This window comes from Leuciscus leuciscus (genome assembly GCF_965113295.1).
Source record: "Leuciscus leuciscus genome assembly, chromosome: 7".
NCBI classification, from domain to species: domain Eukaryota; kingdom Metazoa; phylum Chordata; class Actinopteri; order Cypriniformes; family Leuciscidae; genus Leuciscus; species Leuciscus leuciscus.
In genome coordinates this window covers 34,992,133-35,018,493 of record NC_138731.1, presented here as the reverse complement: position 1 = coordinate 35,018,493, position 26,361 = coordinate 34,992,133, and the positions used below count along the sequence as shown (strand labels likewise).

The 26,361-nt window shown below is 40.3% G+C and overlaps 1 protein-coding gene across 5 annotated transcripts in view; it reads left to right on the top strand.

Annotated features, from left to right (window-relative positions):
• The window catches only part of sema5ba (sema domain, seven thrombospondin repeats (type 1 and type 1-like), transmembrane domain (TM) and short cytoplasmic domain, (semaphorin) 5Ba), a 139,393-nt gene extending 117,750 nt beyond the window's left edge, over positions 1–21,643 (top strand). For 3 of the 5 annotated variants that reach the window (XM_082175938.1, XM_082175939.1, XM_082175940.1), the window contains 11 exons: positions 418–535; positions 795–976; positions 1,243–1,386; positions 1,822–1,969; positions 3,048–3,273; positions 5,623–5,835; positions 7,865–8,035; positions 10,535–10,669; positions 12,450–12,494; positions 13,327–13,532; positions 18,260–21,643. In XM_082175938.1, coding sequence (XP_082032064.1) covers positions 418–535; positions 795–976; positions 1,243–1,386; positions 1,822–1,969; positions 3,048–3,273; positions 5,623–5,835; positions 7,865–8,035; positions 10,535–10,669; positions 12,450–12,494; positions 13,327–13,532; positions 18,260–18,427 — 1,756 coding nt within the window. In that variant the 3' untranslated portion in view covers positions 18,428–21,643. Of the gene's footprint in view, positions 1–417; positions 536–794; positions 977–1,242; positions 1,387–1,821; positions 1,970–3,047; positions 3,274–5,622; positions 5,836–7,864; positions 8,036–10,534; positions 10,670–12,449; positions 12,495–13,326; positions 13,533–14,912; positions 15,004–18,259 lie in introns of all 5 variants that reach the window. The other 2 variants (XR_014207577.1, XM_082175941.1) reach the window with 2 other exon arrangements.
• The last annotated feature ends 4,718 nt before the right edge of the window (positions 21,644–26,361 follow it).

Here is a 26,361-nt window from a genome sequence, read left to right as displayed (position 1 = left end):
TTATCCCATAGCCCGCATGGTGATGTCAGTAGAATTTTTTTAATTCATATGTATATATTTCATATATTTAATCATATATAGTAAATAAATTGAATTAATATTTTTGTGGAAACTGCAAGAATTTTTCAGTATTCTTTGATAAATAGAAAGATTATAAGGGAAAAAGAATATATTTACTGTCACGTCTGATGTACTGTACTGTTTACTGATCATGTTTGATGTGTTTATTTATACACATATAAATACAGTACATATACAGTAAATATATATATATATCTTTTTTTTTTCTTGTCTTTGGAATTGATCCAAAGACCAAGAACGTGCATTTTAAAAGTAAATAAGGTCAATTCTAATTTAATGTTGACTATTATATACAGCATCTCCCTTTTTCTTTTTTTCTCACTCCTTCTATTTTAGGACGTGTTTGGATGCTAGGGACCCTTACTGTGGCTGGGACCGAAAGCAGCGCCGCTGCACCACCATAGAAGACAGCTCCAACATGAGCCAGTGGTTCCAGAATATCACTGCCTGCCCGGTAAGGACCAGCCGTTTAAAGAGTCCACCACACTCACTGCTTCATGCATGACTGAAGTTTCGACACATGTCTGCCGTCTCCATAGCTCTCAGTCAGTCTCCCAATGCAGCTTTGAAATCTGTGTTGCGTGAAAGGTGCTATGCCGCATGATTGATAACATCACTTGAGGCAGCTGCTTTGTGGTCGTTATTTTTTAGGACTGAGATTCTGCACGCACCGAACCTTCAAATTCACTCATTTTTTTTCTCATTAATTCCAGCTGAGGAACCAAACCGCAGATGGTGCATACGGGCCCTGGGCTCCATGGCAACCCTGTAGCCATGATGATGGCGAAGGCACCAGTACGTGTCTTTGTCGATCGCGGGCATGCGATAGCCCGTCCCCTCGCTGTGGAGGCAAAAACTGTGAGGGTCCCACCATTGAGGTGTCCAACTGTTCAAGGCAAGTACAAGTTTTTTTTGTGCCATCCTGCATCCAAGGTGCTGAAACTGAATTGTGTTTTTACTAGAAGTGGCAGTTCTCTCATCATGCGAGATACACTGCAGAAACAGAGCACTTTAGCAAATTGAGAACGTTTCCAAATCAAAATTCCTTTCCAAAGCTGTTCTCTTTCTCTTTCATCACATCACATAAGCTTTATCAAATGCGGCAGTGTTGCCGAAAATGATTCACTGACACTCACTGTTTTATCTTTCTTTTTTCTGCAGGAATGGAGGATGGACACCCTGGTCGTCCTGGGGCCAGTGCAGCACAAGCTGTGAGATTGGGTTTGAAGTCCGCCAGCGATCCTGTAACAATCCTTCACCCAGGCATGGCGGCCGAGTGTGTGTGGGGCAAAGCAGAGAACAGAGGTAAGAAAAAGAGTCTTTTCTTTGCACATTTAAATAAAATAAAATAAACACAACTTGAAAAGTATCATAATTTTAGGTAATATAATAGCCTCAAATTATATTTGCTTCCACATGAGGAAGATTATTTTTTATGGACCCCTGAGATCCACTTATAATGTTTGTCAGAGTCTTTAAACCAAAACAGTCATTATTTAGATTTCAAATTTCACCCTCTGAAAATGGTGAAAAGATAATTTTGCTCTTGTGGTCTGACATTATTTCCCCCATTTTATGGAAAAACAGAAATATCCAAAATCCTTGTCCTTGTGGGGGCATTTTTGGACCCCATGAGCATAACAGTTTTATAAATCAGATTAAGTTATGTGTCTTGAAAAATGCTGAAAGTTTTCTGTGACCAACCTCATGATATCAGAGCATATTTTTCATGCTCACCAGATTCTGCAATGAGAAGGTGTCGTGCCCTCAGCCCATCTTCTGGTCATCATGGTCACCCTGGTCCAAGTGCAGCTCAGAGTGTGGGGGAGGGGTGCATTCCCGCTCCAGGAACTGTGAGAATGGAAATAGCTGTCCAGGGTGTGCGCTGGTACGTACACCTGAAGTACACACATTTACACACACAAACTGTAGCCTTGAAGCCTCCTGCTTGACCATGATAACCAAAGCAGCTCTTCTCCCAGAAAGATATGTGTGATGCAAGTGGAGCTTATTTGTGATTCAAGATAGACTGAGTGGCCCTGACAAATCTGCACAGAACACTGTTTAATTTTCAAAATATATGCAGTTCTAAAGCTGTCGTTTACTTTCAGCTGATCATCTACACAGCCTGCCAAAACCCTTGTAGTTATTTACATTCCTCATCTTCAAAATGAAAATGAAATAAAAAAATGTTTTTATATGTGTATAAATAATGTCCTCCCACTTTCAACTGAGTATATTCATTTTATATGTGTGCTATTTTTGTAGCCAAGACATTAAGGGATGTGCCTATAAAAAATTAACTTACTCATATTCACTGGAGGGAAAGTGTCACAACTTGCCCGGTTTCCCCCATAAACTGTTTCCATTTGGATACATTTTTAAACAAAAAGAAATTGTGATGTTAAAATTATGACAGGAAGTTGTCACCTGTGATGTAATGAAAAACTGTGGCATGCAGAGTAATTAATTGAAATCAAATGTCTTTTTACACTTGCTAAGTCCCAGTTCTTACTAACCCTTTTAGTCAAGTAATCATACTAACTGAAGAACCATTTAAAATTCCATTAAATTATTTTAGGACAATGGTTTCTTATTTTGTGAAAGGAGTGAACAATAAATCAAGACAAATCAAAACAGCATTCAGTTTCCTAAAATGCTCTTTTGCTCTTACATTTTAAATCAGACAGATTTCTTTGCTCTCCAACTCTCTTAAGAGCTGCAATTAATTCAAATTTAATCGACTTAATTAGGACTCAAATTAACGTTCCTTGCAAAGAACTGTAACACCCCCTTGGGTGTCTAGGAGCCATTACATTTTATTAACTGTTCACAGTGATGGCACAAAAATGGTGAGCTATGGAGCTTTCTCATGCATCTTATAGGAACTGAGGTAATGTTCCTTGTGCATGAGGAATGAGCAACTGGATGATGTCATCAATGTGTCAATCTTCTCCCCATTGCAGGAGTACCAGGCGTGTAATCTGGAGTCCTGTCCAGAGGTGCGTAGAAACACCCCATGGACCCCTTGGGTGCCAGTGAACATAACCCAGGGAGGGGCACGGCAGGAGCAAAGAGTACGCTACATCTGCCGGGCCCAACTGGCTGACCCTCACGAGCTCCAACTGGGCAAGCGTAAGGTGGAGACACGCTTCTGCCCCAATGACGGGACAGTAACCTGTGAAACAGACTGTGAGTGTATAGATCCTTATTTCTCATGCACACCCACACCTAAATGAGCAGATATGACTTGAGTCAGCCGATACTGCTGGCTCGATGACATATCAGGGTCACAGTTCAGCACTTGCCCACTTTGCGCATGTTGGACGCCACATTGATTAACTGTAGCATCCTGTCTAAACTCAGAGGAGGTCAACCACTTGAGGGGCACAAGGAATGCATTAGAGACAAGAGTGTGTCAGAATTCACCTTGTGCAGGTTGCTGTGACCAGAATGTTTTGTCATAGATGCTGTAAAACACAGTGTGACTTTTTTTTTTTTTTTTTTTTTAGGTAACCTTGAATTTCACAGGAAAAGGCCATTCCTTTAAATAATACAATACTTATAAAAGACTAAAGGGGCATTCACACACAAGAACAATAACTGTAGCGATAACTATATCCACACCAATGGACGATAATATTCTGTTTTTTATAAGCGCGCTGCAGTTATGTCATCTACCACACTAAATGCTCATGCTCTTTAAAGTCAGGTGGATTCTGATTGACTGTCAATGTTTGTCTACAATGGTTGTAGTGTATAAAGCCTCGACTACTGCAATGTTCTTTTTTCTGGACTACCAGCACACTCTATCTCACGTTTGCAATATATTCAAAACTCTGCCGCAAGATTACTAACTTACACTAAACAATCTGCTCATATCACTCCAATTCTGTTCAAACTCCACTGGCTACCCGTGTCATCCCGGATCACTTACAAAATTCTTCTGCTTACCTTTAAGTCACTCAATGGTCTTGCTCCTTCCTATCTCTCTGACTTACTTTCTCCTTATATTCCCCCTCGAACTCTCCGATCTTCTGGTTGTGAACTCCTCTGTGAGCCGAGATTTCGTCTATCATCTATGGGTGGCAGGTCTTTTTCTGTTATAGCCCCTAAGCTATGGAACTCTCTTCCCCTGGCTCTTAGGACAACAACCACACTGCATGAATTTAAGTCAAAACTCAAATCCCATTTGTTTAAACAGTATTATCAGTCATGACACGTTTTTCTTAAACATTTTTCATAACTCTGTATTACAGTCATAATGTTAACTAGGGTACCATTAGTCTTTTGCATCTCTATTTCAACTGCCCACCTTCCATGCTGTCTGTAAATAGTGTTGTTTTCAGTTTTTTGTTTCTGTTTTTGTTTGTATTCCAAATGTAATGCGATGCAACTGCAATCGCTCATTTTCATTTTCTTGGACTGGGCAAATGTCTATTGTCCATTTTTGTGAGAACTGATTGTTTGTTCTTTACTGTTATTGTGAAGTGTCCTTGAGCTTGGGAAAGGCGCTATATAAATTAAACTTATTATTATCGTTTATCAGCTGGAAAAAATCGTTCTGGGGTGTGTTTCCCTAAAGCATTGTTAGCCAACTATGGTCGCAACATGTCGTTATGTCGTTATCAACATAGTTCAACGAGTCTGTGTTTCCTGAAACCAAAGTTCCAACGAACATTCGCGAGCAGCATCACAAAGTTGTGTGTTTGGAACGACAGCTCTTGACCTGTGGTTAGAATGTCATGTCATGTGGACTCAATAAATCCTTATCTTGAGCAAAATAAGCAAGCTGACATTCAGTACAATCTGTATCTATTATTTAGAATACATACAAATGTAATTTACGTCTTTTAGTTTGTCAAGAGATTTAAAGCACGCCACAACATTTTTAGGTCAGGAAGTTAGTCATTATGACTAGAATCTGAGTATGATGACGTCAGGCTAGTGCGTACGTGCTCTAGTATGTAAGAATGAGCCGATTAATGAATATAGTCCTCAGATGCCATGTCTGTAATTTATAGCAAAACATCTAGCATTAATTCGATCTCAAACAGATTCATTAAATCTAGATTCATTAACCAATGTGGTTGAACGACCAATTTGCAACAATATGGTTTCGGGAAACAGTCGTGACTAGTTGATCTCTTCAACGATGCATCATAGTGAAGCAGCGAGTTACATCGTTGTACGGGAAACGTACCCCTGGTTGTGATTCCAACTATATTTTTCCTCTGCATTGTTTTCATTAAGCTATGGTGTGGACTTTGCTATTGTCATGGAATTAGTTATTTCACCTTTTTTTTATATAGCGTTTTATACAATACAGGTTGTTTTAAAGCAACTTCATAGTAATAAATAGGAAAATAATGGAATCAGTGATGTAAAGCATCTCTGAAAGGACAATAGTGTCATTATTCAGCTCAAATCAGTTCATTGTTAATTCAGCTCAATAGCCGTGTAAAGTTTATCAATTATGAAACCGTTCAATTCAGTTATGGTTATATTGGCAAACTGGTAACATGCAATAAATGTTTACAGCTCTAGTTGAGGAGCTTCTCAGGACGCCTGGTGTACGACTGACAGGTTCTGGCTGGTCTTCGTGGGAGACGTGGTCAACTTGTACTCAGGAGTGTGCCAAAGGCTACCGCACTCGCAAACGCACCTGCACCAGTGCAGAAGGCAAAAGTGTTCCCACCGCCTGCCGGGGATCTTCAGTAGAATATCAGGACTGCAATCCACAGCCCTGTCCAGGTAACACACACGCTCAGAAACGCTCTTGTAAGCACAAGCTCATTTACATAGGTACACACATTAATAGACTCCCACATATGCTCATAATCAAGGTAGTTGCTCATCATGATGGTAAAGCCTCTGCTTCCATTAGAGTATGTGAAGTGTATGACTGATATCATTAGCTAATGGAAACCTGAAGCCCCATAGGGGCCTGCTGTGGTCAAATTAAGAGGTTTTACCATAATTACAAAAAGACGTGAACTCAAGGTTAAATCGAATACTCTTTTTTTTTTTTTTTTTAGAAATCACAAGATCATATGAACTTTCCAGTTAGCACCAGGACTTTATAGGTGAAGTGTGTAATGAAATGGCATCAAACTGAATTTCTAAAATAGCTAGATTTTTCTATTTAATAAAGAAAATGTGAACGGCAAAACCTGCCACCAGTTTGCTTATTTTCTGTAGGTGAACAGGGAGTTGCTTTTTTGTTTTCTGTGTTTTTAAGCATAATGCCACATTATGCTATTGCTAGAGTGTTTGGGGATGCTAACGGACAGTTTGAGAATGCTTATAGACAGTTTAAGGATGCTAAAAGGCAGTTTAATGGTGCTAACGGACAGTTTAAAGATTCTAACGGACAGTTCTAGGGTGCTAACAGACCATTTAAAGGGGCTGACATAGTTTGGACATGGTAACGGACAGATTAGGCATTAAGGTGTTAATGACAGACAGTTTAAAGATGGTAACAGACAGTTTAGTGATGTTATCAGACCATTTAGGGAGTCTAACAGTATATGTGTGCTAACAGACAGTTTAAGGCTGTTAACAGTTTAATGGTGCTAACAGAGAATGCTAATAGATAGTTTAGTGTGCTAACAGACAGTATAGGGATGCTAACAGACAGTTTAAGGGTGCTATGTTTTGGAAGTGCAGGGTGACCAATCACCCTGAAAGTTCCCAACAAATGGTTTATGTGGTTCTTTAGACATATTGGCAGATACTTGCCAATGCATTGTCCACTCTAAACGCTAACTGAGTGTGACAAATGAACATCACCCACACAGTATTTGCTATGCTGTTTTCTTCTCAGGCAGGACGAGAAAATAAGATTGAAATAATAAAGTGGAGGGGAAGGGGGTAGGGCACATGGATTCAAACACATCACTGACATCAGCCAACCATTTTAATCACTGTTTTGACCTCAGACGTGCACTCCAATCCAACGCCTGGCTTCTCTCTCAGTGTGCGAGGTTGCTGGACTCACTGTGATTGCGATCGCTCTTTCTTCACACTTCAGTCATGCCCCAGTACACACATGCTAATCCACTGAAGTTAAACGGTGCTTTCTAGTGCAGAGAGAAGGAGCCACCCCTAACCTTCTCCTCCATCAGTCTGATGAGACATCGAGAGGATGGTGGCAGGGCCTGTTAAAGTGGGGGGACACTTCACAACAGCAAAGCTTCTATGCTGGTCAGAGCTGTAAAAACATGATAGCTGGTTTCTAGCTGGTAGACAATCTTGAACCAACAACAAATTATTAGGTTATACCAGCTTAAGGTGGTAAAGCTGTTTTTTGGAACATGGTGACCAACCAGATTTCAGCCATCTGCTTAATCTGTAATTTTCAGAAAGACTAAAAAAAGAAAAGAAAGTGAACAGCTGGTATTCGCTGTAACAAGTCTCGAGTGTTCGGTGAGGAGCTTTGTGGGTCAAATAAAGCAGTTTGAAACAGACCCGTGCGACATTCTTTCCTGCGCTCTGAATGTCTGGATCAACATCACATTCCATAACAGATGTTTGCTTGCCTTGTCCGCCTTTTGCGATTTTCCAATCATTTTTTTGTATTGTTTTGTGTGTTTGCCTGTTTGATGCTGTTTTATCTTTGAGTTCGGTACATCGTGTTCGCATCCTCCACAACGTCTTTCTTGTTTGTGCTGCATTTGCGTCCGCTATCTGATGCTTGGATGATTGTGTCCCCCTGCTTGCCTGATTGTTTTGTGTTTGTCTTTGTATGTCGTATTTGTTTGTGCGTGTTTGGTCTGTGCAGTTAACGGCGCCTGGTCTTGCTGGTCGTCATGGTCACAGTGTTCAGTGCCCTGTGGAGGCGGGCACTATCAACGAACACGCACATGCACCAGCCCTGTCCCTGCCAATGGAGGGGACATCTGCATCGGCTTGCACACAGAGGAGGCCCTTTGCAACACACACACCTGTGATGGTAAGATCAGCTCCAATCCAAGACCATGAATGGGAAAAATGTTGCTTTAAGTGAAATGTGCTACAAAAAAACCCTCAATGTTCTCCTAATTGAGCTCTACCTCTGTCTGTAAGTAGAATATAGTTGCTTCTCAATGTGTCATCTGTCCATCAACAGCCATTATTATCACAAATCAGACACATGCAGTTTCAACCCTGCTGAAAAGTCAAGCGTAGATTAGCATGGTTGACCAGCATTGTGTTTTCCAGCAAATCTCGGAGGCTGATCGACCAGGGAAATTGTGCTGGTTGGATAGTTCACTCAAAAGTGACAATTTTGTCATCATTTACTCACTCTCCTGTCATGCCAAAATTATGACTTGCTTTCTTCTCTGGAAATCAAAAGAAGATATTTTGAAAAGGGTCTCAGTGTTTTTGTCTATACTGAGGTGTTTTGTGTTCCACAGAAGAAAGCCAGTGAGTATGTAAATTATGACAGAATAAAAAAAAAAAAACTTTTAACTCTTTTAACTCTTTCCCTGCCATTGACGGAAATTCCCACTGTTAGGGAGCACTATGACACTTCTTCTGAAAGAGTACAGAATCTCAGAATCAAAACACAGAAGCAGAAACAAGCGATAGATGCATTGCTAATGCACATGTAAAATAACATGAACATTAAACAGCATATAATTCAAAACTGCCTAACATTACCAAATAGAATTTCGACCCAGGAAGTGGTATAGGGCTTGGTATAAGCTTTTGGGGTGTTACTGGTAGTGATCTACCACATTTATGTTTTGATCATTGTTCTGAATCCGATCTGGACATAGTCTTTAACAAAAGCGCGATTCTCTTAGCTTTTTGTTCAAAATGTTGCTTTTTTTTATATAAAAACTTAACCACATTCAAGTGTTGATAAAAAGTAATGCATGAAACTAGAATAAAATGTTTTTTATTTTGTTTTTTGTTTAAAAGCAGAAGCTCTATTCTTTCTTTTGATATATTGCATGTTCAGATATGCATATAACAAAATATTCTGGGGGCCATGAAAGTTTTGTGAAAATGGTCTAAAAATCTTTTTTTTTTTAACGCTGGCGGGGAAAGAGTTAAGAAGCCTGGCAAGCACAGCCGCGTCCACAACACAACAAATGCTGGTCTTTTCAACAGGGTGGTTTATTTATGACCAGCTGATCATCACTGCATTGAAGGCATGATTTCAGACCTTTCAATCATCAGAAACACACTCTTTAGATTCAGAGAGGGGCTTCTGGGTCCTCCAGGCTGCAGATGGTACCATATGTGAGCTGCATGTATATGGAAGTGTGCTGTGTGTGAGCAGACTCTGGCAGTGCAAAGCTCTGTTGTCACATTCTGTTGCCATACAATAATCAGCTGTTCCTTTTAGACACAACTGAAATGTATGAAGAAGCTCAAATCCATGCTGTCAGTGGCAGATCTAGAGTTTAATTAACAAACAAACAAAAATAAGAGCCTTTAGAATATTCAGCTTTTATTCCAGTTGATATTAAGAGCAAACTCAGAATGTAGAACATTCAGTCATTTATAAAATTCCATTTCAGTTAGGGTGCTGCCTAAGAAATTCTATATGATATATTGTTTGTGTCTGGAAAATAAATGAAGGGCTACCTTTTAGAATTTTTAACTGTGGATCTGCATTTTACGAATGGATATCCTCCGAGACTAGCTACTGATAATAAAGTCTTTTAGATTCAAACATTTGGCCCCAGTTGGCCCCCTTCATAAATGACAAATTTTTTTAGGCTCTGAGAGAATTTTAAGACTGCGTATGGTCTAGACAAGCATCTTAAAAGCTGGAACATGAAAGGAATGTGTATATTTACAGATTGGATTTTCCCAGCAAACAAATACAATTGAATTCAAAGTTAAGTTCTTGGTACACTTGCTCTGAAAGTGTTGCCTCTGACTGTGATTATTTGTGCCTCCCCGTGTGACTCTGCTGGTATTTGTTTCATGTGTGTGGGTGGGCCGCTCTGGTTAGATTGCCGCCTGAACTGTGAGGATGGACAAAATTGGACCGCTATATTTAAAGGGATAGTTCACCCAGAAATAAAAATGTTGTCCTAATTTACTCACTGTTATGTTGATTATTTTGATGTAATGATGGATTTTCATTCTTCCTTGCACCTACAAAAGGATAAATTGAAAATGTACTGATTTCTCTTTTCTATGGGGACTGAGCTTCAAAAAGCACCCAACAGTGTCATAAAAGTTGAATTTAAGTCATTGTTTACTGATAATCTTCTCCGTTGAGCTGTTAACCACTGCAACTGGGTCACTGAGTCAATGAGTTAAACTTAACTGGATGATTTTAACCGACTTTTATTCAACTTATGAGTTTTTATTTTTTTTTGGTGCTTGACAGAAGAAAGTTATAGAGATTTGTAAGGACATGAGGGTGAGTAAATGATGACAGAATGTTAATGTTTGGGTGAACTGTTTCTTTAAACCCTGTGTTTGTGGCCGTGTCTATGTGCAGGTGGGTGGATGGCCTGGTCGGTGTGGTCTGAGTGTGATGACTTGGGCCTGCAGCTGCGCAGTCGAGTGTGCGGGGCTCAATCCACGCCGTGTGTGGGAAACAGCTCCCAGCACCGAGACTGCAATGAGATCCCAGGTGAGAGAGAGCTATATATATACTCTCACATTTATTCACACGCAGTCCGACTATTCCATTATGAAGCTAAGCTTTCCCAATTGCAATGTTATTGCAATGTCTTATTAAATAAACATACACTTTAAAACCCTGTCAAACTCGCTGTTGTTTTTAATAGATTAGATGTAATATGTTTACTTGTGCTTATTCATTACTCTTGCTGGAGGAGTGGAAGTGTTCAAAGTGAAGAACTGAACGCACCCAGCCTGCAAGAACACGAGTTATCAGAGCGGAATACCAAGTGAATCAGGCACTCTAATTAATATTAATGTTATGCCACAAGGCAGACTCGCATCCAATTTCTCTCCAGTTTTGGGAAAAGGGTTCCAAATCCTGAGGTGTCTTAGACGATGAGGAGATCAAGGAGAATTGTGCATCTCAATCCAAACATCTCCCTCCCACACCCATCTCTGCTGTTTGTGGAGATTTCAGATAGAGCTTGAAAAGCATGACTCTGCCCAGTAATAGTGCACTTCAGACTGTATTGCAGCTGTGAAAAACACGTTTCATTTAAATGCACCTCATTACCTCAACCAAAATGAAATATTTACTCTAAACGAGTATTTAAATCAAGTTTAGCTATGTATTTTACAAAATAGCTTGCAGTTGATTTTTACTGACATTGCTGTCTATTCTTGAATACTTATGGTGTTTGAAAGCTGGAAAAATGACAGAACAGCAGTAATAATTTCATCACTTTTATGCGACCCGACTGACTTTGATGTGTTTTCCTGTACTTTATCACTGCGGCCCAGGAGACCGTCTTCCTCACCACTCAGGTCTACTGCTCTTTGAATCGCCTCACTTCCAGGAAGGTTGCTTTTGAATGAAGAGAGTGGAGTGATATAAGATGGGGAGTGATTGACATTTTGGCTGCAATTCAACAATTGGAGGAAAAAGAAGGAAGTGTGTAATAGGCCATTCACATTAGACTATTCCTTGCATCAGTCTGCTCCATTTATAAACGGTTGGTTTATCATCACATCGTTGATCGCAACTCAAAATTGTTGGTCATAACCCCAAATTTGGCAGCAGAACAGACCAAAAAATGGACACTAAATGCATTAATAAAATAAACTGCAACTAACTATGTAATTGTGCATAGTTGTGATGGCAAAATAAATAAGCTTATTAGCTTTGAAAAGGAGGAAACACTTTTCATGTTTTTTAATGATGACATCAAGGCTGCACATCCTTTTATAAGGATAATATGAATAAGTTTACATATTGTCGGGCCTATGCAGTTCATGGTAATATTAAAAGATTTCAATATTTGACCCTTTTTCCTTACGTTTATATGAAAAAAAGTCGTCACTTCATGTCTAAAATAAAATGTACAGTACATGCAAGCATATGTGTGTAAAAAAGCCTTTAACATTGAGTGGAACAACACTGACCCTTTTCCTGTAAAAAGCTGTGTGTTTGGCAGACACTTTTATCTAAGGCGTAAATTCATGCATTCCCTGGGAATTGAGCCTAAGACATTGGCATTGCTAGCGCCATGCTCTACTGCTTGAGCTACAGGAATTTCGATTCTGAAGCAAAACTAGTTGACAGCTACTGCTTTAGATGGATGTCTATGACCGTTCCGATGCATCTCGAACCACGATCGTTGTGTTTTGAAGATGCTGTTTCAAGTTGAAATATATGCAACATCAGTTCAAGATGCTCAGAAAATGCTCACGGCCATTGCTCATTCTGTGTGAAGAGTCCCTAACTATATATCTCCTTCTTTTCACAGCGATTCTCCCGGCATCTAGCTATGAGAAGGACCAGCAGTGTGGAGGTAAGTGCTTCGACAGATGTGTTTGTATTGTGTTCACCGCATGTTAGAATGTGCTTGTGCATGCACTTTCCTGAATGCTCAAAGACATGTAGCAGTGTGCTGCTTGTGTGTCATGTTTCACGTCAGCTCCTTTTCATCCAGAACTCAGGAAGAAATGGAATCGATAACCAGGTTTAAGTGAGTGAACTTCATTCACATTGCTGATCTTTTTTTTTTTCATGTGTCGTGCTCCCAGGCAGAGGTGCGCTGCCTTTCCAGTGCATGCACTAGATGAAAATGACATGAGGGGGCACAACGGTGCCTTTTAGGTTGCGAATCCAGGTCACACTGGGCAGTGGCTGCCTTCAGAGATGGCGCCGCAGTGCCAGTTTGGTGTTTCTCCAGGTGGCAGCACATATTACCCATCAATGTCCAGCAGTGGCATTCTCCTGAGTGATCGTTGTCCAATTAGAGCAGTTCATGACAGGGGTTTGGCGTTCACTCTCCTCAATCACATTTCGCACTCATTACGGGTCAGACCAGCAGGATGCCTGGTCCATCACATCGACCGGCTAATCACAGCACTGTCCCTTGGTACTGCGTCATTCAGCCAGATGCTCTCAAGCACCTGCCCACCACTGTTTGATATACAGACATGTTGTGTTAATGATGAGAGATGTAATGGTGCTGCATCACAAAGTTTCCACTGACAAGGATGACTATATTGTCTCATTATAAAAAAGAAAAAAAAAGAAAAGCATATTTAGTCAAAGGTCTGGATGAGAGTGATATCACATTACAGTTATTTGCAGACAAATGGTTACTGTAATATTGCCTTCTCTTGTTTTCCCAGGGTTCACTCTGCTTCACCTGATAGCTACGGGTGTGTCGTGCTTCCTGGGTGCCGGTCTGTTGTCCTTCCTGGTGTATGTGTACTGCCAGCGGTTCCACAAGCCCTCGCAGGAGTCTGCCGTCATCCACCCCACCACTCCCAACCACCTCAACTACAAGGGCAACACCACACCAAAGAATGAGAAATACACACCCATGGAGTTCAAGGTCAGTGCTGACACCCTGGTCACACTTTTCTTTTCGATACACTGTTTTATGCCATGAAAAGTGTCAGTAGGACCATTGTTTTTGTTGTTGTGTATCATGTTGCTACACTTAATCTTACCCATATTAGATGTACACCCCTGGGCAAAAAAAACAAAAGGACCAACTCCAAAATGGCTAAACGCTAAGCTTTTAATAGTCTTAATCACACATTTTTTGGTCAGGAAATTAGCTAAATTTAAGCAAATGCACCACTTAAAAAGTAATTGCTGTCTCAGAAAAACATCAAATAGAGAAGGACGTTTTTGGCAGAATATGTGGAGTGATGAATCACAATGAAACAAATTGCATGGTGATGCTCCAGAGCGGTGTCTTCAAAAATCTGGACAGAAATATAATAATAAATGCATGTCTACCACAGTGAAGCATGAAGGAGGAGGTGTCATTGTGTGGGGAGCTGCTGGTATTGGTGAGCTGCTTCACTTTGAAAATTAATTTAATGCTTTGCAGTACAGGAGAATATTGCAGAATGGCTTGCTTCCCACAAATGAAAAGTTGTTATCTAAATAGGAATGATCAGATCTTATTTTTCAACAAGACAAATCCTGCCCAAATTGCAAAGACAACCAAGAACAAGTCCATCAGGCTCATGTTTTGGCCTGGTTAGAGTCCAGATTTTAACCCTATTGTGAATATTTGGTCTCACATTAAAGTCAAAACGAACTGGGAGACATTTTTCAACTACTCATGAACTGTTTAAAGCCATTAACATTGAGTGGAACAACCCTGACCCTTTTCCTTTAAAAAGCTGTCTGCAAGTTGGGGAAGGCTATTCTGTGCTAAGTTACTTTATCTACAGTATTATACAGTGTTTCCTGACCAGTGATTGATTTGTGATTAAAATGGTTAAGACCATTAAAAGAACACTAAATATTTAGCGATTTTTGCCATTTTTTTGCCCAGGAGCAGTCCATGGCCCGTATCACAAGGAATTACCTCTGGTTCTGTTGAGTGATTGATAATTGAAGTGTACATAGAAGGAATTACATTATGTGGGAATGTTTTGCATGAAGCAGGGAGACTTTTTGATTTGTCAGGGATGTGTTTTGATTGCATTAGCTATAACGAGGTGTAACATCCTTGCAAAGTCACATATTGCAGTTATCAGCGGCTATTTGCTACAGTCATGCATATATTTATTCACAATGTGCAAGACTTTCAGTAAGATGTGCAATGAATTATGGTGGCTTATAATGTAGTTGCTAAAAGTAGGATGGGAGGGGGTTAGTACTTCTTTTCGGTATTGGCCTGATGTGTCCCAAATGCACTCTGCGGTCCATGAAAATAACTAATAGTTGTTGTTGTTGTTGTTGTTTTACTTAGACTTAGATCCGCCTGCGCCGTGCGGCGCATTGGGCGCTAAGCAATCTCCAGCGGGCTCGATCAGTCGCAACTGTTTCGGCTTCGTCCCATGGTAGGTCAACGGCGCGTAAGTCTTCGATGAATGTACGCCGCCATGTTTTCTCCGTTGTCCTTGCTTCAGTTCTTCGGTCTGTATATTTCCTTTTTGCTGACATGGTTACGGTATGAGACCGAAGACATCGTTGCTGGAAGACGTTTGGTGATGCTTGTCTACGGTTTCCAGGTCTCACTCGTGTAGGGATGCCGATTGTATTTAGAAATCGGATTTTTGTTCCTAGGACAATTGCATTATACATCCAGATTGGCCATAGTTGCCGCATAACCGTCGTGGCCTTCCCAAGTCGACTCGCGACGTCTTGGTCTGAGCCGCCGTCCGCCGTCACAACGCTGCCGAAATAAGTAAACTGATCAACTTCATCCAGAGGCTGTTGGTCAATTTGTACTGGAATATGTGCGCAGACGTAGCCTATACAAAGGATCTTGCTCTTGGACGTGTATATCCGGAGTCTGGCTTTTTCCGTTTCGCTTCCTATTGCAGCCGTTAGCTCGCAGAGTGCTGGCTGAATAGATCCGAGGAATGCGATATCATCCGCAAAATCTAAATCCGCAAGTCGTCCTCTGTCTTCTCGCTGTAGGCCGTAGTCGCCATGGCTGAGGGTACGTCGCATCACGAAGTCCATAACGAGAAAAAAAAGGAATGGCGACAGCACGTAGACCTGCCTCACTCCTCTGTCAATGTGGAAGAATTCAGAGACGCCTTGGTCGGTGCAGATGCAGCAGCTCGATTCATGATAAATGTTGCGGAAGAGGTCAATGAAACCATACCGGGATGCTGTTGTTTTAACAAATGACTAAAAGAGCAAAAAGTTGAGCATAAAATAATTGCAGCCTTTGCCAAATCGCGTGCGGGTTCATTGCAATTAATTGTGCAGCCCTAGCAAGGACGCATGAATTTGATCAAAACTGACAGTACAGACATTTATAATGTTACAAAAGATTTCCTTTTCATGATGTTCTTATGAACTTTCTATTCATCAAATAATCCTAGAAAACATGTTCAGTATCACGGTTTCCACAAAAATATTAAGCAGCACAACTAGTTTCAACAGTGATAATAATAAGAAATGTTTTTTTTTATCACCAAATCAGCATATTAGAATGATATTTGAGGGATCATGATAAAAATTCTCCTTTTGCCATTTTTGCCACAGTGATAATATTTCAAAATACTATATTTTACTATATTTTTGATCAAATAATTTCAACCTGGGTGAGCATAAGAAACTTACTGATCCCAAACTTTTGCATGGTAGTGTATTCATATGGTGTCAATCTGTAGCCTTTTATTGTATTTTCTGTTCCGAATTTTGGTGGATTTAAACTAAAATTGAGCTCAGAGTACTGCACTCCCATTGATACTGTAGCTAAATGCGTAATCAAATTAAATAATAATAATAATTAATGGACACTCAAAAGGCAGGGATATGTAGAACTTTGAGAATAACGGTCATAGTAGATCTGTGCAGATTCTGTGTGAGCCTGAAGATAAGTTTCTAATGTAGGCAGCATGGAATATATGGCCTGACAATTCCACATAAATCTCAGTGGATTTTGACAGATTGCATGTCCTGTTCATATTGTTATTTATTTTGGCTTCAGCTACTTAAAAGAGTGTTAACAGCTCCGTTCTACAAATTTAACTATAGCCTATTTAAATCTATAGGCCGCTCAGTGTTTTGATAGCACCAGAGAGACAGCGTTTACACTTTTCATGGGAATGCGCCTACAAATGCCTTTTATATACAGTAGTGTTTGCATATTAAGCTGAGTATTTCAACATCAAAACATGACATATTTCACTTTTACGTTTTCCCACAGATGAGCTAGCAGAAAAAGTTGTGAGCAGTCAAAAAACCAAACTCAGTCGGAGAGCACGCTCGTTTATTTTGTCCAAAATGAGCATCACTAGATAACTGATAGTTTGGAGATTACAGCTGGTTTCCCTCTCCCCACGGCCGCTTGTTTAGCCGTCTCTTCTGGCTCCTGGCACACACTCCGTCTTTATTAATGGGCTCCATTAGGCTGTTTAAGCAGCAGCCGCTCAGTGGACTCCCACAGCTGGTTGTGACTGATCGTCGAGCTCATCCAATTAGTTTGGCTCGGCTCGCTCTCCTTCCACCTCGTGTCCTTGCTGTGACACCTGTGCGAGCCTTTTGCCACTTTTTCCATCGATCTTCTGCATGACCAGTACTCGCTTGAAACTCATTATGAGACTTGGGCAATACGAGTGGATGGAGAAAGAAGCGCCTGCTGCAAAAGATCGTCACTCAGGCCTCTGTCTATGCGTTCCCAGGCCACGTCGGTGCACAGATGGCTGTGTGATATTAACCGTGTGACACGGACTCCCTCTGATTGATGGGTGTTTGAATAAGCATCCGTTGAGAGCCACGTTGTAAATCAGGATGAATATTCTGATTTCACGCAGGGAGCTGTTTGTCGAAAGTCTGCAGAAGATACCACAGTCAGGAAGATGTAATTTGGTTTCGTAATAGTAGACAAATATTCACTTGTTGTCACTCATTGAGTCTCGGATAAAACAGCAAACTTTGTTCAATCATCTTGTTCAGACTAAAAATGGAGATCTCAGTCCATTTGTAGAGCTATTGTTTGCCAGGTATTGAAAAGTATAATTGTTGCACAGCAGTTCTCGGCTACGGTGAGTCACTCAAATCAATCTTGTATGTTTTATAGCTTCACTCCCCCAGTAACTGAGCTGCAGGTTTTTTGGAGCTAGACAAATGATATTTCTCGAGAGCATTACACTTCATACACACATGCTACTTTCATCCATGACCCATAAGTTCACTACTTTTGAATTGTACAGCTTATCTTCTATGGGCTCCATTCAGTGGTGCGTTACATATTTAAAGGTGCAGTTTGTAATTTCTGCTCCACTAGTGACACCAAACCGAATTGCAAAAAAAAAGAACCAGATTTCTCAATTTCTTTTCTACAGTGTTCTGGATTTTGTGTCCTGAGTGGTTTTTAGCATGTTGCTGTCCGTTCTCTGTTTTGTTCAATAGCCCCCACTTGAAGGTCTATGGTATATTCTGGTCCATAGGTGTAGTTCATTGCAAGCCTACATGATCTACTGTTCAAACTCATGCCATTGGTTGAGCTAATATAGCTTTTTTGGGCTGCTCAAACACAATAGTGCTACAGATATTACAACCCCATGTGTTTCATCTCAGAGATTGATTTGCCTCTCAGCTCATGTAACCCTCCTTTATATATTTTTTTCTCTATAGACTTTGAATAAGAACAATTTGTTGCCGGATGAGAGGACCAACTACTTCCCTACTCCACTTCAGCAGACAAATGTGTACACCACCACCTACTACCCCACAGCGCTGGGCAAATATGACTACCGCCCGGACTCCTCACCCTCTCCCTGCAGAACCTATAACCACAGCTGAGACATGCTTGCCCATCCGTAGCTTTATCGCCATGGTGACAAGGCTGCTCACCTCCCTTTTCCCACCCAGACACTCTACACCCAATGTGGTGCTTGATCCAACATTCCAGCTGATCCCCCCCCCCCCCCCCAAACTCTCTCCCCTGAAGACTGTGTCTCCTAATTCATGCCTTGTGGTGTCCAATGGGGGAAAAATCCAGTGACTCAAACAGCACTTTTTAAAGATTGTGTAGCTACACTGACTTTGATAAACGGATGTCTTGATTGATCTCTGCAGAACTCCCGTTACTGGAAGGAGATTTTGCTGAAGCTGAAGGTGGGAAGAGAAAATTGTGCTGGCATCCCTTACAACTCCAGTAATATTCATTACGGGAATGCAATCTGCCGCGCTGTGGCAGTTCTTTTTAAAACTACATAAGAGAAGAATAGCCGGACACCAGACAAAAGATAGCAATCAATGGTGACATTATCAGGTTTGGTTAGAACGGTGGTATTGTTACCTTTGGATGCAAATGTAAGGACTTCCCACTGACTTCCGACCTTTGAGAGGCAAATCTCTAACAAAAGAGGACGAGTCGCAGGATCAATGCATCTCCTGGGTGGACTGTTCGGATATGAGTTCGCAACCAAGCTGCAAGAAAAAGAACAGCTTAAAATAGGATGCTATTCAGAACGGACTCTTATCAGAAACGAACTATAGATTCTCAGCACGGTAAAAGCATAAGGACAGAAGAATGCCTTATTCTTCCCCCTAAAAAAGTTGAAACACCCTTTTTACTTGCGAATGCATGGGAATTGAGGAATATTGCACCAACATGGAATATGCTTAGGTCTGAAGCAAACATGTTCTACTCTGTTACTGTAAGTTCCGGTGGTCATATTAAATATGACTGGGTTCAAACCGAGACGGACTATATTTTATAATGAAAAAATGTAGGAAATACTGATAGCTTGGCACTTGTTTTCTACGGTTATTTTAAAGAGGGAACTATTCAGCAGTTGTAGGATAGATGGACAATAGAGTTTATTTAAGAGACGAGTTCAAAAATTGATGGAGCTATACTGAACATTTCATATATTATTTTTTATTATCGTTTCCAGATGGTGTATTCCTAACCATCATCACATTCATCAGAGAAATGAGCGAAGGCGTACATCGGTATATGAGCATCACATATTCATAAAATTGCCCAGTCAACTCTCACAGAAACGATCAATGGATCACTGTTTTTGTCACATCATACAATATCTGAAAATATAATCTGTGTGCAGCAATATGTGCCCAACTAAGATCTATTTTTGCTCATGTGTTGACATGCTTCCCAGTGGCATCACGCCCACATTCAAGATGCAACTCTTCAGTTATCGATAAAAGTGTTTCAGGAATGGCAACTCTCACCAGGATGTAGTATTTATGGTATGCTTGGTTTCTAAAGGGCATTGAAAACTAAACTAAGCTATTTTATCAAGCTCATTTAATGAATGCGAAGCCAACCATGCTTTCAGCTAAGCATGAGTACATGGGTTGTAACTAAGTAATGTCCCACCACAAAAAAAGTAATGCCACGCAAAGGTTAGTATAATGTACATGTATATTGTAAAGCTAACACTGTTTTTTTAAACGCCTTATAGTTGTAAAATAATACGTGCCGCAGCGGTGTAAATATACCAACCATAGGGATTGTGTGGGGATGGAGCCTGTCATGTCCAGAGTTTAACTGCAGTAGAGAGACCCATCTTGTTGACCAACCCTGATCGATAACATCAGAGATGATACACTACAGTCCCTACAAAACTATTAGAGAATGTTGTTATTTTTTATTAAATTGGGCATAATTCATATGAATTGATGATTTTTTATTTTTGGTTTATAAATGTTTTGATTTAAGGCACTTAAATATCATACTCATTCAAATACATTTGCCTTTAATTGTTTTGATGCTGTTGGATCCTGTTCAAAGTATTTAATGCAGAGGTTTTTGTTTAGTTTTTTTGGCTTCATACTCATTAAATTTTTTGCTGATTTTTGTTGCTCACACACCGAGACTTTACAGATACATTTTCTACAGAGGGTCCAAAAATCCCAGAGCATTACTCAAATTGCTCCTATTTGCCATTTAAAGGTATAGCGGAGGATTTTCCCGAATTTTAGGAAAGAACCGCCCTCTCCACTTTTTGAAAAAATGCACATGGGGGAAGAGGGACGAGAGGGAACGCCTCTCTGCTCCCGAGAGGGAACGCCTATTAAACGCTAGCATCGCTAATCATAGCTTACATTAACTTTTACTAGCAGTGATTTTAAATGGATTTCTCCAAATAGCATGCCAAACGTTACCTGTCGAGTAGAAACTTCGCGACTGAAGCATCAGTGGGAAGCCCAACCTGTGCTTTTAGCACACGCCAGTGTGTGAAATATTCTCCCAAAAACACTGGACTTGTTTCTTTCTTCAGAGGCCTTTCTCTTCTTGTCATACAATTCGTAGACACTTCTCTTGCGACCCTCAGACATTTTGAAAAAACCCGGTGAGAACGGCAAGCTTCAATGAATGGCTGAAACCATAGCTCACCACACATATACACCTGAAAGTGCGCATGCGCAGAAAGGACGAGCACGTACGACGGCCTTACGTAAACATATCACCAGAATGATTGACACTTAGGTGGACCAATAGTATAGGCTACCCACCCGGAAAAAGAAAATCCTCCGCTATACCTTTAAGTACTTATAATTGCAACTAATGTTATTAGTATAATTTGAATGAGAAGTTGAATTGAAAAAAAATTAAGTAAAGTAAGTCAGAAAGTAAATCACAGATTTAAAATGTCTTTCGAAGGCTTTTTGCCTCCACCGTATGCATGAAAATAAATCAAGAATAGGCAAGACTCTAAGCTCTTATTTAAAGTTAAAAGGTCAAACTAAATCCCCACATTCGCTCCCATGTGCCTGCCCAGATAATATATGTTGGTCAAATGCGGCTGCTCTGTGTAAGTCAGGTCTTGAAAGGAGTATCTCCGCTATGGAACACGCATAAAGCCAGACGACGCAATGAGGCGCTCCATCCCTGCAAGGCTTGGTGCCCTTCTATGCAACTGACCTGGTGGTTAGATATGCGATGTAGACTGTAATCACTGCCTTTTAGACACTGTGAATTTTTGGTACTCTATATTTTTGTATATTGTACATTGTAAAAGATAATAAACCTTGATGCCAACCCGGTCTAACCCGGCTGTTTCGTCCTTTCCCAACTACTCCCACACTACATCAATCTAGGTCACCTCGCTGTCTCCCGCAGAGTGAAAGGTAAGCATTTTCAAATTGTCATGTTTTTCAATCCAATGTCAGGTTGGCTATCATACACTCCCATTTGTATGTGTAGGGATTTGCTTGGCAGGCTGAGGAAAATTGGACCTAAATGCTGACGACACGTGCACACCGTTTTCCCCTTCACACAAGAGAGAAAAATAGATGTTGGTCTTTGACATGAAGCAGTGTTTGCCCTTTTCACTCAAGACCTGATGACATTAATATTAAAGTTGGCATCGCCATCCAAGATTTACCCTGTGAGTGTGTGAAGTTTATTCACTGTAAGTTTCTTTTATTTATAAAGAAGATGGTCTAGAGTTTTAAATGAGTGAGAGTCGATAGGAACCAGCAAAGTCTCTTTTTATAGTTGTTTGGATGATCAATAACTCTAGTTTCAACATTATTGCTGTTGCTCCATTCAGTCAAAAGAATAGTTCACCCAAAAATGAAAACCTTCATGTCGTTTCAAACCGATCTGACTTTTTCTTCTGTGAAACACAAAAGAAGAAAAAGTGTTTTCATTACAGTACAGAGGTTGCTCTTTTCTATACAGTAACAATGAATGGGGTCTGGAGCTTTCAAGTTGAATCAGAATAGTAAAGTAGTCATTCCAAGTAATGTGCTACATTGCTTTAGAATATAGAATAATATTCTATAGAATAGAATAAAAGCTAAACATTTGAGCTGTTATTCACTGAAAATATTCTCCTCCAGTGCCACCGTGACCGGATCATAGAGTTGAATGGGAATCGGATCAGTCAAATGTGTGAATTAATTGTTTTCAGGTTTCGCGAGTTGGATCAAACTATTCACTGAAATTATCTGAATCAAAAGAACGTTAAGTTTGCTAATTGAACATTACTTTTTTTATCTCATGAATGTGCCCAGGAATGGGTGGATGTCAAGATTTTCAGTGAACAATGACTTTTGGTCAGAACAGAGCTATTATGTGACTACAGAAGTAGTATGGACCCCTTTTTGGAGCCTGAAAGCTCCGGTCCCCAATTTGTCCAGTGACCAACTCATTTCTAAAACCATAACCATAACTATTCATTAAAGGTGCAGTTTGTAAAATTGACAGCTAGCGGTTGAAATTGGTACTGCAGTCCAAATTCTAAATATTGGAGAGAATTGTTTCCCCCACCCCCTCCAACACGACTAGATTGAGGACTGGTCATAGAGCTTTTTAGATGGATGCCGAGGCTTTTTGTGTCCGGTAGCATTTTCCATGGCTGCAATACATTGTGGTTTCCGGGATGTATAGATACTATTTAGGTAATTTGGCAGTCGGTGGGATCGCAGAGACCGAAACAAACACATTCCGACACAGAACAAGTATGTTGTGAACTTGCAGATATTTAGGAAACGTGCTGAGTGTATTATGGTATTTTTATGCCTTAGTACAGATAAAGAAATTGCATACAGTACCTTTAAAAAGTTTTATGTTTGGGATGATATGAGTAAATTACAGGGATTTGCATTTGGGTGAACAATGTGTTCTGTGATGTTTTTCCAAGCTCAGAGTGAATGATGTCATCTCTCTGTTGAAGACAATACATACTTGTTCTTCAGCATAAAAAACAAACTTATCTCAATCTACCCGTATGAGTTCAGCGGGGCAATGCTTTGAGATGAAGGGTGAAGGCCAGAGCCCGCTGCACTACAGCTTGGTCTTTGCACAGCACTGCAATCATTTCAAAGTGTGTTTTATTGACGAGCACGCGGCTCCATCCATCAGCCACTATCTGCTGACAGACTGGCACTGACAGATGACCACCGTTGTCCTCCCCTGAGTGGCGAGCTGGCGTCATGCCAGGACAGAGCCGTATGCTGAAGGTAGGGGCAGAATCTGCGGCCCATCAGAGAAGAGCAGTGGCGAGGAGCGAGACAGATGCTTTTGTGGCTGGTTCTGCAAACCTCGTGGAATCAATTTGTGCTGCTGTCAGCAGAGTCGGGAACTGCAGAGTAATGTGTCTTCACCAGTACTATACTGTAACTTCCTTAACACCTGGTATGGCCTTGGAAATCTAATCTTTTGGATTCATGTTGTATTTCATTTGTTTAATAAAAATAAAAAAAGTATACTGAATCTAAAAATGATTTCAGCCTTTAATGAGACTTTTCTTTGTCTCGGTTGGTTACACCACTTTGACTTTATGGCCCACAAAAGAAAATGGCAACATGAATTTGAATTAGTAAATGGGAGACATACAAGAAGAGGTGTAGTCATGTCAGTTTTTTTTAAAATGTATTATTGAATAAATTACAGAATGGATACAGACTCACTGACACCCCTAGCCTGGTTAAAACCAAACCATTATCAGTAGTAACTGAGTTAAGGTCTGGCAAAGCTTCATTAAAGGGTTAGTTCACCCAAAAATGAAAATTCTGTCAGTAATTACTCACTCTCATATTGTTCCAACCCCGTAAGACCTTCGTTCATCTTCGGAACACAAATTAAGATATTTTTGATTAAATCTGAGAGCTGTCTCACTCCTCCATAGGCTTCTAAGACACTATAACTTGCTGGCCCAGAAAATGCATTAAAGAGATCGTTAATATAGTCCAAGTGACTACAGTGGCTCAATCTTAAGTTTATAAAGCGACGAGAATACTTTTTGTGCGCAAAAAACAAACAAAAATAACGACTTTATTCCACTATTCATTTCCTTCTCTCTGGGCCTCGAGTTTTTTCACGTAGTGTAACTGCGTAGCGCTTCTGTGTTGCACGTCACACACACAGGGGCGGACTTTACCATTAGGCAAAGGTCGGCAATTGCCTTGGGCCCCGAGCTACCTTGGGGCCCCCAAATTGCCCTATTAACTTATGCTTAAGGTTTTAAAAAAAAAAAATTTTTTTATTATATATTTCTAAAACTCCATTTGCGAAAAATGGCATCAAATCATTAGTGTCACAGACAGGAGGGGGCCCCCCGCCTCACTACATTGGACTATTCCATTATCTCACTTACTGCGCATCTGCGAAAGTGACAAGGCTGTGCCAAAAAACTGACGGAGAAAAAGAACTAAAGAAGTGATTGACAGACAGAGTGTACAGAGTAGTAGACAGAGTAAAAATGAAGCGAAGCTAGCTACCCAAGCGGTGCTGAAAAAAGGAGGAAGCGGGAGGAAAGCAAAAAGACCGTAAAGGTGCGCGGCGCGAAAGATAAACAATATGCAGTAACAGGAGGACTGGGAAATACACAAACAGAGCAGTCTAAACGCGAAAATTTTAAGTTTCAAAGTTACCCAAGCGGCTCAAATAAAAGAAAAAAGTGAAAAGACGCTGATAAGTATTTGGGAACGCTGCCAAAGATGACAAACTTTTTTACGGCTACTGTTGGGGATACAGATCAGGAACAACAACGTCCATTGCACAGAAAAATCGTGAAGCAAAGAGGACACGGAGATCGACAGACAAAACTGAGCAGTTTACTTATGAATCATGATATTTAAAAAAAATCTCAGCTCTCAGATTCTGTCAATTCTATTACGAAATTCAAACAATAAATACCGTTTTGCCGTTTTAATGTGACGTGTGACAGATTCCTATAGCGGCACGTGAACTGATCATCTATAGCTAATAGTAAATACGAATTAACAATGTTGAAAGATACAGTATAACTTACCGAAATGTATATTCCTCATTCATAATATCGATCAATAAGTGTTTTTCATCCGCGGAAAGAGGTAAAACAGCTGGAGAACAATCGTCACATAAAAATGACCTCAGGAAAGCCATTTAATTGGCTAGAAAAAAAAAGAGCTATAGAGAGTATTTGGCTAAATATGTGTACTATATTACTTATTTTAACCTTAAATTATACCAGCTGATTTTTTTTATCTTGTGAAACGTTACCTAATATTTATCCAAATGAGTCAATATTGAATCAAATCACAAGAATTGAATCGAAATGGTGAAATTTGTCAAAAAAAAAAAAAAAAAAAAAACATAGCTTAGGCTACCAGAAATTGTACCATGTAAACATTGTAACATGTTTCTGTTTAGGAGTAAAGAAGTGTATGCAGGGTTTAAAGGGGAGGTTTTTTTCTCCTCTCTAACCTTTACTTCCCCGTAGATTAGCTTTACCTGCCTATCCACCATTCAGTTGGTACATATTTTTTTCATTCTCTTTTAAAGATTGGATAGGGAGGGGCCCATAGCCTACCTACCTTCGCCTTGGGCCCCCGATTTGCTAAATCCGCCACTGCACACACATGACCAGCGTCAAGATGAAAGAAGGTCTTACGGGGTTGGAACAACATGAGGGTGAGTAATTACTGACAGAATTAAAATTTTTGGGTGAACTTACCCTTTAATAACTCATTTCCAAAGTGGCGTCATCAACGGACGTCGCTCAAATGCCTCTGGGCGCAATTGGATAGACCTAAAACCAATCAGAGCGATCGTCATCGTGTAAAGCCATATGCTGCGTCCCAATTTGCCTAAGTTACTCTACGCCATAAAAGTATGTACTCTTTTTGTGAAGAAAAGGTATTTACTTTTGAATGTGTAGCAAAAAAGTAGGCAAGCTTTGGGACATACTACTTCGTCATCTTTATCGGACGGATCTGTCGCATGTATCCTGTCACGTAAACTGCCCTGTCAATCATCTTGTCACAGTTAAAAT